This window comes from Equus caballus, chromosome 1, assembly GCF_041296265.1.
Source record: "Equus caballus isolate H_3958 breed thoroughbred chromosome 1, TB-T2T, whole genome shotgun sequence".
NCBI lineage: Eukaryota > Metazoa > Chordata > Mammalia > Perissodactyla > Equidae > Equus > Equus caballus.
The window spans coordinates 33,644,669-33,661,506 of NC_091684.1; the positions used below are offsets into that span (position 1 = coordinate 33,644,669).

The 16,838-nt window shown below is 47.0% G+C and overlaps 1 protein-coding gene across 2 annotated transcripts in view; it reads right to left on the reverse strand.

Annotated features, from left to right (window-relative positions):
* Nucleotides 1-2,580: 2,580 nt before the first annotated feature.
* The window catches only part of DNTT (DNA nucleotidylexotransferase), a 32,891-nt gene continuing 18,633 nt past the window's right edge, over nucleotides 2,581-16,838 (reverse strand). Inside the window, exons 7-11 of one of the 2 annotated variants that reach the window (XM_001501762.7) lie at nucleotides 12,823-12,955; nucleotides 11,678-11,786; nucleotides 7,754-7,999; nucleotides 4,131-4,211; nucleotides 2,581-3,004 (exon numbers count right to left, since the gene is read on the reverse strand). In XM_001501762.7, coding sequence (XP_001501812.3) covers nucleotides 2,918-3,004; nucleotides 4,131-4,211; nucleotides 7,754-7,999; nucleotides 11,678-11,786; nucleotides 12,823-12,955 — 656 coding nt within the window. In that variant the 3' untranslated portion in view covers nucleotides 2,581-2,917. Of the gene's footprint in view, nucleotides 3,005-4,130; nucleotides 4,215-7,753; nucleotides 8,000-11,677; nucleotides 11,787-12,822; nucleotides 12,956-16,838 lie in introns of both variants that reach the window. The other variant, XM_005602351.4, reaches the window with a different exon arrangement.

Here is a 16,838-nt window from a genome sequence, read left to right on the forward strand (position 1 = left end):
CTTGGGGTCCCGGAATCCATGAACTGACACCATCATCCTCGCTTCCTGAGGGTGCAGCCACTTTCCCGCCATGTGTTGGTATCAAGTCCCATCTCCCAGACGCTGCCTGAGCCCAGGCCCAGAGCAGAGGAATGTGCTGACGATGGCCAGCTGTGATGTCGTGGAAAAGTGTGGTGAGACAGGAAGCCCTGATGTGCAGCGGAAGAGCTGACCACGAGAGCCCAGATTCCCAGTGTCCCACAGAAGCCAGCTTTGGCTGGACACCTCTCCCCCATCCACGTCGCCCTCCCTCCTCAGCGCTTCCTCAGTGCTCCCGTCTGGCCCTGTTCCCCTGGATATGGGCTAATGGCCACCAGCTAGGACTACAGATCAGCCTCTCCTTTGACTCTCTCTCCCCACACACCACCAGGGACAGGTTTCATCATGTGCACTCCCTTCGCCTCAGGCTCCTGTGGATCAACCAGAGTGGGGCTCCCAGCTCCGGGGCCCCCCATGTCAGGGCCCAGCCAGGCTGGTTCCCAAGGGCACCTCAGGCTCCTCCCTCTAGTCTCAGGGAAGGTCTGTTGGGGATTCCCTCTCCTCACAGGGTCTGCATGACTCCCCCTGGGTGGCCTTTGGTTCCTAAAAGGTAACAAGCAGAGAAGCCACTAAACTCCCTGTGAGCAGGGGTTGTGCCTTGTTCATCTCTGAGTCCTCAGTGCCCAGTTCAGCACTTAGCACACAGTAGGTACGGGGCGTATGAATAGGCATATAATTTATCCTCCAGACCAGAAACTTTTAAGAGGGAAAGAGTGTGCTATCATAATTATGCAGGGACAACAGGTATGAACTACAACTGTCCCATGCAAACCAGGATGAACAGTCACGCTATCAATGTGTTTGTTGAATGACTGAGTGAACACAGCTAATGGCCCCCTCCTGACCATTCCTGCTCAAGGCACAAGAGCATGGGCTTTGGAGTCAGACAGACTTGGACCTGGGCTCAAACCCTGGCTTTGCTGCATATTAACTAGACTTGGGGCAAGGAGCATAACTTCTGGACACCTCGGATGTCTCTCATTTGTAAATTAGATGTCCTACCCCCCTCAGGGTTTATTGGGCTGATTAAATGGGATAATGCTGTGAAACACTCCACAGAGTACCTGAGCATATAATTAATGTAGTTGGATGTGATGTTGATGGGAGTTGTGGTTCCTTATCTATCCTGATGGGCAGACTGGGCACTAGCAGGAAACCTCAAGGTCTTTCTTCCTCTTCAAACCCAGACACTGTGGCGAGTTTCCTCTGGAGCCGGCCCCCGTGCCTCCTCTCCTTTGCATCTTCCATCATCTCACCTTCAGAGCTCAATGCCCCTGCTGAGCAGAAGCATCCTCTCCCAGCTCAAGATCCACTAGGAGTAAGTGACAGTTCACAGGAAGAGAAAAGCACGGAAAGGAGACTACACACTTGTCTCTCTGAAGCAGCTTGCATTTGTGGACCAGTTCCTCGCCCCTCCCTGCATCTGTGCCCTTTGCCACATCACTTTGCAATACCTCCCACTGTGACAGGGCATAGTTCCCCATCCCTTGAGGCTCAGCCACGTGACCAGCTTCAACCACTGGATATTAACAGACATGGAAAGAGCCTTGGAAAGTGTCTGTACACTTGGGTTTGCTTGCTGTCGTGTCTCTGCTGTCATCATGAGAAGCGTAGGGCCAGATTAGCTTGCTGGCCTCAGGAGGAGGATGAGAGACACGAGAAGCAGATCCCAGCGTAGAACAGCCAAACACCTGGCCAATGTGCCAATCTGTATTGTTTTAAGCCACTGAGTTCTGGGATGGTCTGTTACACTGAATTTTTGGCAATAGTAACTGATACGCGCCCCATCCTCAGATTCCAACACCGGAAGGGAAGGTGGCTCCTTCCCTGTGCTCAGAGTGGGACATCAATCTTTTCTGTGGGGTCCTGGATCTCCTGATCTCCTCTTCCCTGAGGGGGCTGGAAGGAAAAGGGAAGGATCATCATGAGACCTCAACTCTTCAGCGGGCTGAGGACACCAAAGCAGCTGAAACGGATGGGCTTTCCGGCCCCTTCAAGGCACAGGGACAACACCTTCCCAGAGGAAGCAGGAGGTCCGAATGGGTCTGGAACCTGGGAGTTCCAGAGGTGGCCTCAGCCTCCCTTACTTTGGGTGCCCTAAGATGAAGAGGCCAAGAGAGATCGTCACTCTGAGTGGGACTAGGCCACTAAGATTCAGAGAGAGACTCAGAGATGGATAAAAAGGGAGATATTCCTTTGAGGGTATAGGAAATTGTACTTCCTTCCGAGTGAAAGCAGTAGGAATACATCCTGTGCGTGGCCTTGTGCTGCAATGCCAAGGGAGACCGCCACAGGGACGGGCAAGGAGCACCGCACAGCAGGAGTCAGCACCCCTCCTCCAAAAGCTCCAGAGGGACCCAGAATGCCCTTCAGAATCTCTGATCTTCTAAGGAAACCTGTTTCTCTGCTCAAAATAAATCTTAAACTCTTTATTCTCTCATTTTGTTACATTTTTGCTTAAGAATATTTTATATTTGAGTGAAAAAAAAGCAGACTCCAACATCTTGTCTCCTCCTATTTTTATTGGAAATATACAGTATTTCAGCTACACTGTGGGCAAAGTGGGCTTTGATGAGCTTCCATGAAAGAAACTACCAATTACATTGTTTCTGTGGAAAATGCACTGTGAATTCTAAGCAGCAAGTGGCCTATTAGAACACAACCCATTACCAGGTGGCGCCTTAACATGTTTCCAAAACTACTTATTTCTAGAAGCAATCTGCAGTTCAGGAAGACTTCAAGAATCCCGAGCTTCCCTAAGGCATCTTTCACTATAATAGGAAGCGTAATTTACTTAACCTGAAAAAAAAAGACCAGAAAAACATGTCGACAACTTTTTCTAGGCATTTCTTTCCCATGGTTCAATGTAATCCAATCCCAGATGTGCAAAAATTTCTTCTTCACTTTCTGCTTTGAGAAATATCCTCTGAAAACATAACAAGAAATATGTGCATTCAGATATTTTTGTTAAGCATCTCTGCTGACAGTGTGAAAGTATTACTTGTAAAACTGTCTTGTCAGAACGAATTATTGCCGAAACATAATTCCCTGCCTGTGAGCATAAAAAGTCATTTTAACTGACTTCCATAATTTTTATGTTTTTCCCAACCAAAAATATGTATTTAAATTAAGGTAAAATTATGCAGCCTTATATATTCAGCTAAAGGCTTTTGGTATTTCTCCTCTGGGTCTGCAGTTCTTAACCACAGTTGTTGATAAGAACCACCTGAAGGAGTTTTCAAAAACCACGAAGTTTGAGCTATACTCCAGTCCAAGGAAATCAGAATCTCAGGAGAGGTCTGTCATCAATCTATTTAAAAGCTGTACTGTGCAGCCAGAATTAGTACTGCTGCTGTGGGGAATGAGGGCGGCGATTACAGGATACTTGTGTGCGACGGCTTCTCCCGGCCTGCCACACCTGCCCCGCCCCCACCAGGCTCCCATCCCACCATCTCTTTCAGACCAAGCGCCACCTCTCCGGCATCCCTTCTTGTCTATAGCGCAGTGCTGAGCCGTGGGAGGCACTCGCTGATGGTGAACTATTTCCTATGTGTTAATCTGAAAGCATTCCTAAACTGTCTTATGCGAACCTGCCTACACACACACACACACACACACACACACACACACACACACACACACACACACACACACACACACACACACACACACACACACACACACACACACACACACACACACACACACACACACACACGACAGCTCAGGCTTTCCTGCCCGCATCCACAGCCCTCTCTTCTGACAGCAGCATCTCGACTTTTCTTTGGGAAACCCGCCCACTCTGCTCTTAGTTCATGAGGGTCAGGTGCGGCTGATCCCGCCTCCAAGGAGGGGCACATGACCCAAGTCTGGCCAATCAGAGCCACGGTAATGGGATCAAGGATGGACACGTGGCCCCTGCTTGGCCAACAAGCGTCAGCTAAGGCTCTTGCAGAACAACTCCTAGTTAAGAGGCTCTGCAGGAAGAGTGCTCAGGGAGCCAGCCTTGGGGATGAGGATCAAAGCAGCCCGTCCCAGGGAGATGACCCTACCTTGGTCTTGTCATACAAGGCGTGATTATCCAGTATCATCTTCCGCTCGTGCGTGGCATAGCGCCGGAGGTCTCTCTCAAACTGCTGGACAAGAGAGAATGAAAATAAATTACCATCAAGTCTAGAATGTCTTCAGGATTATGTACTTAGAGATATCTAAATCCCTATAGTGGAAATATCTTTCTCCAGTAAACATTCTTGAAGCGATTTTCTCCCCCAGGACAAAGCTCTCTGACGACAGAGCTCTGCACTCGCACGCGCACACTAGAACGGCAGCTAATTGAGAACAGCAGCCTGATTTGTTTCGTTCATAACCATATTCCCTCCTCAAACAGTGCCTGGCACATAGAAAAAGTATGGCAAATGTTTGTTGAATGCATAAATGGATATTGCGAGGATTGTGTCCAGAATAATACCTGGTCCAGAGTAAATGCTGGATAAATAAGTTGAATTTTTTTTTTTAATTTGATCACTATTGTAAAAGAGGATCAGGAGTGAGGAGCTCTAGAGTTGAGCCTGGATTTTGTCCCTATCTGGCTGTGCATCTCTCGACAAGTCACGCAGCCTCTCTGAATCTTGTTAATCAAATGGGAGGATGGAGGAAGTGCACGAGTGACGTCCCCTGTGGCTCTAACATCCTCTCATATGATTCTGTAAAATTGATGGTCTGAACCACCTGCCCCCGAATAGCTTCTCCCGTGATCAGAGGTGGGTTGTGAGGTGCAGGGAGCAAACCCTGAAGCCCTAGATAGAGGACAGGAAAACCTTAGAAAAGGAGGACAATGAATGAAGGTGTCGTTGAGGTTCCTTTTCTGAGAGCAGCACAGATCTCACAACGCGGTCCTCTCCCCGTGGGATGAGGGAGGAAGCGTGGGCTCACTGCGCCCTCTAGTGGCGAGGAGCCCTTTCCTGTTGCAGGAAAGCTGGCTGAGGCTGGGTGCCGCCCTTCCCCGTGGCCCCTTGGCTGGGCGGGAAGACGGACTTTCAGCCCAGAAGGCCTTTATAGTGAGGACGAGGGGAAGCCAGGGTCGTGGCAGCACGGGGTGAAGCAGGTTCTGGGTGCAGTGGGTGCTGCTCTGTGGAAGTAGCCGGGTGTTGCTTAGCGCACGGCCCCCTTTCGAGCCCGGGCCACTGTCCTCCCGGCCCCCAGCGCTTAGAGCCACGGCTGCCCACGCCGTGAGTCAGACGAGGCTGGCGAAGCGGCGCTGAGGGGCGCCACGAGAGGCTGTCCTGGGCTCCCCAGTTCCGTGTGCTCAGACATATTCCTGGACTCCTGCCCCGACCTCAGGAGCATTTCCCCACAGACTGTTGGGAACTGTGATGTCTTTCCTTTGGAGAGTAATAATATTTACTGAGCATCTACTGTGCCAGGTGAGTTCTGGGTGCTGGGAATACCAGTGAATGAAACAAGATGTCTGCCCGGTGGGGACTGGATTTGAGCAGGGACACAGGCCAGACACAATAACAAAATACATGAGTTATATGGAATGTTAAAAGGTAAGTGCTGTGTACAGGGCAGGCCTCACGGAGGAGGAGGGATTTGAGCAACGACCTGAAGGAGGTGAAGGAGTCAGCCACGTGGACTCTGGGGGAGGAGCACGCCAGGCAGCGGGAACAGCTAGAACAGAGGCCTTAGGGTCCAGCGGGCCTGGCCATTTAGGGGAGAGTAGTGGGAGAGGAGTTCAGAGAGAAAAGGGGGGTGGGAAGATCATCTAGGGCCACTGTAAGGCTTCCAGATTTTATTTATTTTATCTTTTTGGTGAGGAAGATTGGCCCTGAGCTAACATCTGTTGCCAATCTTCCTCTTTTTTGCCTGAGAAAGATTGTCACTAAGCTAACATCTGTGCCAATCTTCCTCTTTTTGCTTGAGGAAGATTGTCACTAAGCTAACATCTGTGCCAGTCTTTCTCTATTTCGTACATGGTCGCTGCCACATCGTGGCTTGATGAGCAGTATACAGGTCTGAGCCTGGCATGTGAACCTGCGAATCCTGGGTCACCTGAAGCAGAGTGTGTAAACTTAACCACTATGCCACCGGGCCAACCCGACATTCAGCACTTACTGTGAGTTCAGTGGGGAGCCCTGCAAGGTTTTGACAGGGGAGAGACCTGATCTGACTTATGTTTTAACAGGACCAGTTGTCTGTAGGGGGCAAGGGCAGAAGCAGAGACCAGCTAGGAAGGTGGTGGCAGAAATCCTAGTTAACACGTACGCAGTGCACACCCTGTGCCAGGCGCTGGGCTGACTCCTTCCTTTGTATTGATTTTCTGATCTGCTCTGTTCCTGCTAGTACTTAACAGCTTGTCAGAGAGTTTCACATCAGCTCTAAAAGAACAGTTTTAAGTACACTATTGGACTCAAAATTGGGCTAAGATGAAGGCACTGTCTCTTGTAATCCTCATTACAATCCTGTGAGGCTGGAGCTGTTATCTGCCCCATTTTTCAGATGAAGAAAGGAGGCCTGGAGACCCTAAGTAACTGCCCGATGCCACACAGTCAGGGATAGAGCTGGGTTTCAGACTCCTGAGTCCGGAAGCTCAGGCTCTTTCCCCTGCACCCCTCTGCCTTCTGCTTTGAAACCTCTTTAGTTTCTCACAGCAACCCTGTGAGATAGGCAGGGCGAGGATGTTGTCTTATGTTTCAGATGAAGAAAGGTGAACATCGAGCAGGGGTGATCGTAATACGGTCTGTATCATTGGTCACAACAGACTTCGGAGGTTGGCCCAAGGTTGCTGCATACAGTTGTGCAAGTTGTACACTGCAGAACTCTAGAGGGCGCCATTCGTGTTTGTCATCTTTGTAGATATCCATGTTTAGGTTGAGGACAATTTATGTTATGTCATTCATCCATATAAAACCCTCTAAGGACTCATTTCACTCAAAGCAACAGCCAGCTACTCTGAGACACTGGTGAAACAGTGTGGGGTGCTTAGTTTGGAGGGTGGAGCGCATGCTAATGAGACAAATCATGGGCGCCGGCTCTGTGACTATAACGTGAGCAGAGCTGGGAGCCCCCGCTCAGGGAGCACTGCCCACTCATGTAACTGGTGTGTGCTGAGGGCTTTGCCAGCTTCATCTCACCGACTCTCTGCAACCCAGGGGAGCAGCTGAGGTCATCGTCCTCACTTTCCTGATGGGAAAACTAAGTCTTAAAGGACATAGGGAACTTGTCCAAGATCACGCAGCTGGTAAGAGGCAGAGTAAAGCTTGTCACCAGGTCTGGGATGAGCCAAACCTGTGCTCTTGGCTGCCTTGCCGCTTTCTCGACCTCGGTGGGTCTCACACTTTAGCTGTATCTGAATCACCTGGAGAGCTTTTCAAACACAAATTGCTGGGCTCCACCCCATAGTTTCTGATTCAGTAGGTCTGGGATGTAGTGGAGAATTCACAGGTCTAACCTGGTCCCGGGTAAGGCTGATGCTGCTGGGCAGGGCACCACACGTTGAGAATAACTGTTCTAAATTAATCTGTCTCTCTTGACCATGTGCAGGGGGAATGCCCCAGTGTGGAGGTTTCTGGGCCCCACTCCCTCGCTGTCACCCTGCCCCCGCCGCCATTGTCCCTTGACCCAGCCTGTGTCCTTTGGAAAGCTAATGCTGTCTACAGATCTAGGTAGCGCTTACTCGGGAGCCGGTCCAGCCCAGCAGGGCGAAGGCGTGGTTCTCATAGGGGCACACGACCAGGTCCACACGGATGGCCTTCCAGGTCTTCCCTTCCTGCTGGCTGGACTTGCCACTGTCCACTCGCTGATGGTGCAATTTTAAAATCAGGAAGCATTTTTGAAAATGGTCTAAAGCATCCACTTTCCTGCTAGGCAACTTGGACTTTTCAAATGTCGACTCCACGAGGTCGTAGTATAAAAGTAATTCCTGAAAACAAACAGAAAGATGTCAGGAAGAGTCCGCAGTGGACAAGGTCCAAGATTTTATACCAGGCTCTTAATGAACGCTCTTAACAAAGGCATTGCAGATTCGAGCAGAGCGGGAGTGTATTTTGTCCTTGTACTGTGAGCCCACCTGGCAACACCAGGAGAGAAAGCTAAAGAGAGGGTGTATTGTCCCCTGCAACAGAGGGATTTAGCCATTAGAGAGGCCCAGCCAAGGCTACTTCATGGCAAAGCTGCCAGAGAATCCACCCCCCAATTTCTGATCACAAGGCGGATCAGCAACTTGACTCACCTCTTTAAGGACAAACCGACCATGAATAAAAGCTGTGCTGTTTCTATGTGGCTGCTTTGACTCAGCATTCCTCCATATTATATTATACTGATGACCAGGTTTACCTGGCTCGAAGCACTGTGGCTGTAGGCTCAGCCTCACTTTGGGGACGACTTGCCATTTTCTAGGGGGCAATTTGAGATTGTTCCTCTGCCTGCCTTGGAGACTGAGATAAAGTGAGTTTCATCTAGCTGTTGCCTAGTCAGAAAGTTAACAGGTGATTGTAAGATATGTCCAGTAAGTTGCCATCCTCCAACGTATCTGCTTGGTGGGAATTCCTTATACACAGGGCAGACGTGGGGTAGGAAGAGGCAGAAATGTGCAATTAACTGCTAAATCTGAGTGGCAACTAAAGACAAAATAACCTCAAAATAATTCAGTCATAGCTGTTAGGGTGTGTGATTTGTTATCATGTATTCTTTAGGTCAGTTGGTCTCGAATTGTACCATGAGAAGCATTTGGAATACTTGTTACAGCACAGTTTGCAGGGCCCTGTCCCCAGAGTGATGGGGAGGGGGGTGAGAATTTGCATGTCTAACACATTCCCAGGTGACGCTGATGCTGCTGGTCCAGGGACCACTCTTTGAGCACGACTGGCTCAGTTTATTATTGTTATTGGAAATGTTTTGCACTTCTTCTGCAGTGCTCCAAGAGACGTTGTTTCAATTGCACTCACAGCTTTGAGCAGGGGATACTTTTCCTTGCGCTGTCCTCAAAGACAGACCGCAGCCTTTCAGTGCCTCCCCCAGGAAGGGATTAGGAAGGTGAGCCACTGAGGGACCCCTGACAAGGAGGGAGGCATTCCCTGCTCCTTCCTCCCTCCCTCCCGAGGATGGAGCAGCTGGCTCTCGGGGTAAATGACAAGGGGCAGGAGAGAGGTGCTCAGCTCTCAGCTTCCCTCTCACAAAGAGAGAGGCTCCATCACCTGACACTTAGTCTCAGGTGCTCCCAGCCGAGTAGGGAGGGTTGCAAGGCTGGAGTATGAGGACCTCCTGTATTTGAGAGCCAGGCTCCATCTGCCCTTTGGTTTCAACTCCCTCCAACCTCTTCTCAGAAGACCGAGTACCCTATTCAGTCAAATCTCTTTCTCAAAGTGAGTGTATTCTTTACCCTCTAATGATTGTCAATACTTCAGTCTCTTGGCGCTTCCATGAACTGGGGATGTGGCCACGTGGAACACTTGGGGGCCCTGTACCAAGCATGAACCCAAACCATGCTCTGTTAGCCCGCCCCTCTTACGGCGAAGGGCTGGTGGCCACTGAGAACTCGGGCTGAGGGAGTCTTTGGGATGGCGACCTCCCCCAAAATCCACCTTTCCAAGCTCTTCCCTCCCTTTCTCCCATCCCTGACCAAGGGTCTCCTACAAAGATCATGTTTGGATTCGTCTGATGGGCAGTTCACACACATGTGCATTAGCTGTTCATTATGCTCCCCAGGGTTTTAAAACATTAGATGTATTTACCCGTGTGTTGTATATAATCTTTATAATCCAGAAAGTGCAGGTTTTGGTAAGAATGGCAGGGATCAAGTAGAAGTGGAAGTCCAACATGAAGAACTCGTGTGCTGATTTCACAACCGAGGTGTTGGGGGCAGGCCCGGGGGTGCCGGTGTCAGCTGAGCTGGGACACCCAACCGCCCCACAGCGTCTCCTCCCCGAGGTCACGTCTGTCAGCAAGTGAAGGGGAGCAGCTGCACCTGCTCCCTCCCGGGGCCCCTCCCCTGGCTCAGGGCCTGGTCTCCAGCAGAGTTCAATAAGTAATTGTGCATGAGAGATCATGATAATAGCCCCTATTTATTAGGCATTTGCCATTTCTCAGGCCCTGCCAAGTGCTTTGTCTAATTCTCTCAGTTACTCCGCCCCGTTAACGAAATGAGAGAGGCTTGCTATCCCTGTTTTACAGATGAGGAAAGAGAAGCTTGGAAAGATTAAGTGTCCCAAGTCACACAGCCATTAAATAGCAGGGTTGTGCTTTTAAAATGCCAAATCTAAAACCCACGTGCTTAATGGCAACCTCCCCCGGTGCCTACCCATCTCTTTGCTTGGGGCCAGCAGTGTGACTGCCTCAAAACTGAGGAAAGACTAATGGAAAGAAGGCTCCTTGTCACCCTGTCCCCACTCCATCCTCATCTTGGACTGGGATAGTCTCAGAGCATGGGGAGGGTGGTGCCTATAAACCAGGGTCAAAAGGTCCACGCTTGCAGGAGCCCCAGGGTGGGGAGCCAGGCAGCCCGCCCCTCCACCCTGGCCTCAGCCAGCAGGGTCCATGACTTTTGCTGTCTATCCATGAAATCTTTTGCCTTCCCTGCTTGAGCAGAGCCGTGGGGCCAGCCCAGGTGTAGCTGACTCTTGCTCATCCTGCCTTTCCCTGGCTTGGCCTATTATATTCTGTCTCAGGGCTCCTGGCTGCCTTTGGTCCACTCTCCTGAGAGGGACAGAGTGGGCCTCACGGGTGAATTTGGATCTGGTTCCAAAGCTGGGTCTTCACTTCTGGTGCTCCTGGCTCCAGGGTTATGTGTTTCTTATTCTCACTTTATCTCAGGTCTTCTCTCTCTAGCATATCAGGGAGCTTGGTCCACATCCAGCAGATGCTAGATCACACAGGAAAGATGAAGCTATGCCAGAAAAGCACCAGCCCCCGTCTTCTCAGCCCTTGGGGCCTCCAGGGGTAGGTCCCTCTGGTCTCTTTGGGAAGTGAAGCTCTCACTAGAGTTGGGCAGGAGTCGGAGCATTGTAGGTGGCTTTGGCTGCAGGGTCATTCTTAGCTTCCTCCACTGGACAATAGGTAGCCTGTGGCAAGTCTGATCTCCTCAAAGGGTGGGGGCTTCTGAGCCCTGACCTCTGCTGGGCACAGGTTGCCCTAATTAGTTTTATTCTTCCCATCTCAGCACAAAGTCAAGGTGTTATTGACCAGCATAGAGTTCAAGGCACCAGGGACACCTCTTAGACTGATCTTATCCCAGTCTTTGCAGCCCTGCCCCACCCCTAAGCTTGCTCCGCCCCGGCTCACACCTCCCAGGTCTTCACAGCACATGCTTTTCATTTTATTTAGGGCTTTAATGCCTCTGCATGTCCCATACAAAGACATCACCACTCTTGGCCCCTTTGATAATAGGACAAGTGTATATAAACAACATCATAACATGGACTCTGGGACCCAAAGCAGGTACGTCTCATTGCATGCCTTGTGGCATTGTGTAAGCAACAATTGTGTTGCAAACAATTGAGAATCAATTAGATGGTCATTACACAAGGTAAATAGCATATAAAATTCAACAGTATTAATATAATGCTTGAGCATCCAAACATTTACTTTTGATCTTTCTTCTTACCTTCCTTTCCCATAAGTTTATCACTTTAGATAAAAGTTCTTGCTCTTCTTCCTCTGTTGATCCTGGACTGGTAATTAAAAAATCTACATCGTGCCCAATCTTCTTACCCCTGTTAAAAAAAATAGTGTAAAATGGAAACCAATTAGTTTTTTAGCTCTCGATTTTTAAAAGTCACTTTTGTTTCTATGCCCTGGGCCTAAAGTTTGCAACACAAAATGCTCATGATTTTTTTTTTTAAGCAAAATATCCTTGGTTGCACAACTCTACTTATTGCAAAGTAAATTGATGACATAGAAAAATTAAAAATCATACATAGTAGGTATATGGTCATGTATGTGCGGTTAAAAGGTGACGAAGAAGATTATTTCTTCTATACACTCACTCACACACACACACACACACACAGCATGACAACAAGCAAACCAAGAACTATATCCGCATAATCTAGATCAGGCTCTTGGAATTATGACATAGATTAAGGGCATTTTCTTAGATTCGATCCTCTCTCCCCACTTTCTCCCTCACCTCAAACCTGGCTTGGCAGAACAGTCAACAGCCGACAGGTAAGAGGGCCACAGGGAGAGTTGGGGGCGGGGGGAGGAATCTCTTTCTGAGATGGAGACTTCAATATCCAACAATTGCACACATCTCTGTGAAGAGTTCATTCATTTATTGACTTAACCGGTCCACTGGTTCTCACCAGCACCAAGCTCTAAAAACTTAGTGGGGAAAGCATGCATACAAACAAGCTACTTGGTAGCTGTCCAGGGAGCACTGAGTCGGGGTGCCTAGCCCAGCACAGGGAAGAGGGAGTCAAGGAAGACTTTCTGGAGGAGGTGGCATCTGAACTGAGTCTTAAAGGGTAAGTCAGCCAGGTGACAATTTGAGGAAAGCCAGTCCAAGCACAAGGGTCCGATTGAGCAAAGTCACAGAGGCAAGAAACAGCTCCATGTGTGCAGAGAATGATAAGCTATTTGGAGTTGTTGGAGTGAAACATGAGGTCCAGGAGGCGAAGGCTGCAGAGAGACACCGGTGCCAAATCCCTGAAGGCCTTTTGTGCCACATTCGGAAGACTGAACTTCTAAAAACAGGGAGCCACTGACAGTGATAGAGCAGGAGAGGCACGAAAAGCCCTCATTATTTACCTCCGGAATCCTCCCGTCATGGTGACGAAGGCATCAGGCAGAAACGCCCAAACGGCCTCTTTAACCAGCACGCTGACCGCCTCTGCTTCTGGTCTGGTCACACAGCTGACGAGGTCTTCATAATAGAGGAATCCTGAGAGGCCATTGGACAGGTCAATGGAGAGAGCGACACCTCGCATGTGATGGAGTAATCTGTGTTCTCTTGGTTGTGAATTTTTTAGGTTAACAATGGCTCTGTGCTTTCTGACTGAGAGGCTTACAATTTCCTGACTAAGAAGGAGACAATATTTCATATCCCTCTGGGAACCAAGCTGTTCAAATCTGACTTCCTGTTGAAGAACCAGCCCTCTTGATCAATAAGCTATGCCCTATTATTTTAAAAAGATAATGCGTGAAGATTTGGGATGGGAAGATTTAGGGTTGGAAGGTGATGGATGCATTAAAAAATTAAAGTTGAGAAGACGAAGAAGGTAGATTTGTGTCTGAGGTGAGATAGAAAATGTCTTTGGTGGTTTGGCTTGTTGCTTCCTTGTCTGGCCACCACGAATAAATGAGAACTCAGAGAGAGTCGTTGTGATGAAGAGCTGTTTTCGTAACTTGGTTATCCCCACAGAGCTATGGAGGGAAGCATAGAGTGGAGGAGTAAAGGAGGTGGGAGCCTTATCTCCAAGAATTGGGATGAAAATTTGCAGAGGAGGGGAGCAGGGGTGCAGGGGAGATTCATAGAGCCTGAGGGACATCTGTCCTTCAATATACGGCACTGCTGTCTTAGCTAGGATTGCCAAGAGGGAGTCATTCAAAGGCCGCTTGAATCTTTCTAATAATGAGAATAACGCCTCCAGAGGCAGCCCATTTCCTAACTGTAAAGTCTGTTTGGGCAGCTCTATCTTTTCTTCTCTCAGCTTTATTGAGGTATAATTGACAAATAAAAATTGTATATATTTAAAGTGTACAACATGATTTTTTTTTAAATAAAGATTGGCACCTGAGCTAACAACTGTTGCCAATCTTTTTATTTTTTTCCCTGCTTTATCTTCCTAAACCCTCCTGTACACAGTTGTATATCTTAGTTGCAGGTCTTTCTAGTTGTGGGATGCGGGACGCCACCTCAACGTAGCCTGATGAGCGGTGCCATGTCCGCGCCCAGGATCCGAACCCTGGTCAGCCGCAGCGGAGCGCATGAACTTAACCACTCGGCCACGGAGCCGGCCCCCAACATGACGTTTTGATATAGGTAGACATTGTGAAATGATTACCAAAATCAAGCTAATTAACATACAATGGAATATTATTCAGCCTTTAAAAAGAAGTAAATCTTGTCATTTGCAACAACATGGATGAACTGGAGGACATTATGCTAAGTGAAATATATCAGGCACAGAAAGGCAAATATTGCGTGATCTCACTTACTCGTGGAATCTGAAAAAGTCTAACTCTTAGAGGCAGAGAGAGAATAGTAATTACAAAGGGTTGGAGGTGGGGAAAATGGAGAGACTGGTTAAACGGTACAAAGTTTCAGATACGCAGGATGAATAAGTTCTGGAGGTCTAATGCACAGCACAGTGACTATAGTCAATAATACTGTGTGGTATACTTGAAATTTGGTAAGAGAGTAGATCTTAATTGTATTCACCAAAAAAGGGAGAGGCATCAAAAATTTGTTATTTTGATGAACTTAAGTCTACTTCTTGCAGTTTCACCCATCACTAGCCCTCTGGAAAGACATGGAGCAAATCTATTAATCCTTATTTCTCGCCTCCAGGATCATGGGAGGGAGAAGGCAGGGAGGCCATTTGGCTTGAACATCATAGTCACAAAATTCTCAAATTCGAACTTCCCATATTATCTCTAAATAGCGACAGTTGCAGAAACGTGTTGGCAGGACCAAGAGATGTTGTTCAAACTAATACGTTGTTAGAAAAACAACAAAAGGAGACCAGCCTTGAAAATTCCCTAAGCAGACAAAACCAGTTTAGTCATACAAACAAAGCTTAATTTAGCTTATTTTGCAAGGCTAACTTGACCTGGGTCATCTCTTGCTTTTGCCTCTGGAAATCATAAGCAAAACTGTTTCCCAAGGTTGATATGAGTAACCACTGAAAATTCTAATATTATAACCAATCGCTGTGAAGAATAAACAGTGCCTACTTTCTCACTCTATAAGCTGCCTTACAATATACCCCTGAGCCTCACCACATGTTTTGGTTGGAGTACTCCTGGTTTGCAAACTTTTTGGTGTGTGCACAATAAATTTCTACTAATTACTACTTCTATGATTCATTGGTTTTACTTTGGCTGTTTATGAAACTTCGATAAATTCTATAAACTGTGCCTAACACCAAACCACACTGCTTGTGGAACACTATTGTTTTTTATATCAATCCTAAAATTTTTTTCTTTTTTTTTTGTAAAAAGCCACTTTTTTTTTTTAATTGCTATGCGGCCACTTTTGTGTGTGGCGAGTTTAATCGAAAAAGCAATGCTTCAGGGGAGCTTTTGTTCAGTGTACAAAGTTTCAGTTATGCAGGATGAGTAAATTCTAGAGATCTGCTGTACATCATTGCGTCTATCCTTAACAGTACTCTACTGTGTACTTAAGAATTTGTTAAGGAATGTGACGTGGATCATAGACCTCAATGCACAAGTTAAAAAGAATCAGGCTTCAAAGGAAAAGAGGAAAATATCTTCATGATCTTGGGCGTAAGCAAATATCTCTGAAACTGAACACACAAAACACTAAGTACAATGAGAAGATTAACAATTTGAACTTTATTAAATATAAGAACTAATGCTCATCAAAGGACATCATTAAACAAATGAAGAAGCAATCTACAGACTGGGAGAAGATATTTGCTTTTCATATATCTGACAAAGGACTTACATCCAGATCATAAAGTAACTCCTACAAATCAATAAGTAAAAGACAAACAATCTACTTCTAAAAGGGAAAAAAGACATGAACAGGCACCTCTTAGAAGAGGAAATGGCCAAAAAGTACTTGAAACGGTCATCAGAGAAATGCAAACTAAAACTAAATAAGATCACACTGTTCACCCACTAGAATGGACAAAATTGAAAAGACTGACAACAGCAAGTGTTGGTGAGGTTGTGGAACAACTGAAAATCCCATACAGTGCTACCGGGAGTGTAAATTGCTTCAACCACTTTAGAAAACCATTGGGCAGTATTTACTAGAGCTAAATAAATAGCTGTTTATCCTCTGACCCAGAAATTTCACTCCTAGCTATATGCACAAGAGAAATGAGGACATATATCCACAGGTACAAGAATGTGCGTAGCACCTTTTTTTTATCATGATAGTCAAAAACTGGAAATAAGTGTTCATCACAGGAAATGGACAAACAAATTATGTTACCAATGGGAAAAAAAATTGTTAAGAGAATAGATCTCATATTAAATGTTCTTACCACAATAAAAAAGTCAATTTAATAAAGTTAAATAATTTACTAAGGTGAAAAAAATAAAAAGCTATGCTCATTTAGACTCTTTTTTGATACAAAAATTGTCATCTTGACTGATATTCAAAGTACAACACACTTGGTACTGTAAAACTCCTGTGCTTATTCAGGGTGTACATAAACCAAAAGTCGTGATTAACAATTTAAGAACATGTGCCGATACGAGGAATGAACTTGGAGAGGCTTTGATAATTTGTTGACACCCGTGAAAGCAACTTAATTGGCTTTCCTTTTTGGTATGGTGGGAGGTTAACTTATCGCAAGAAACTTATTACACTGCATAGTGTTATATACATTCTGCTGTATTTTAGACGTTGACTTTTCAAGGCCAGTACAGGAGGTGAATCCTCAAGACGTAGGAAGACTGAGTCTAAAGACAGTCTAAGTCATAAGACTAAGACTAAAACCAAGTGCCCTTATAGTAAAATTGAATCAGGTTTTCCATCTGACCCGTGGATCATACTTCAAACGAATGCAATTAATTAGCTTATCCTTTGCAGTATTCGAAACTATTCCCATTGACAATTCCATTCATTG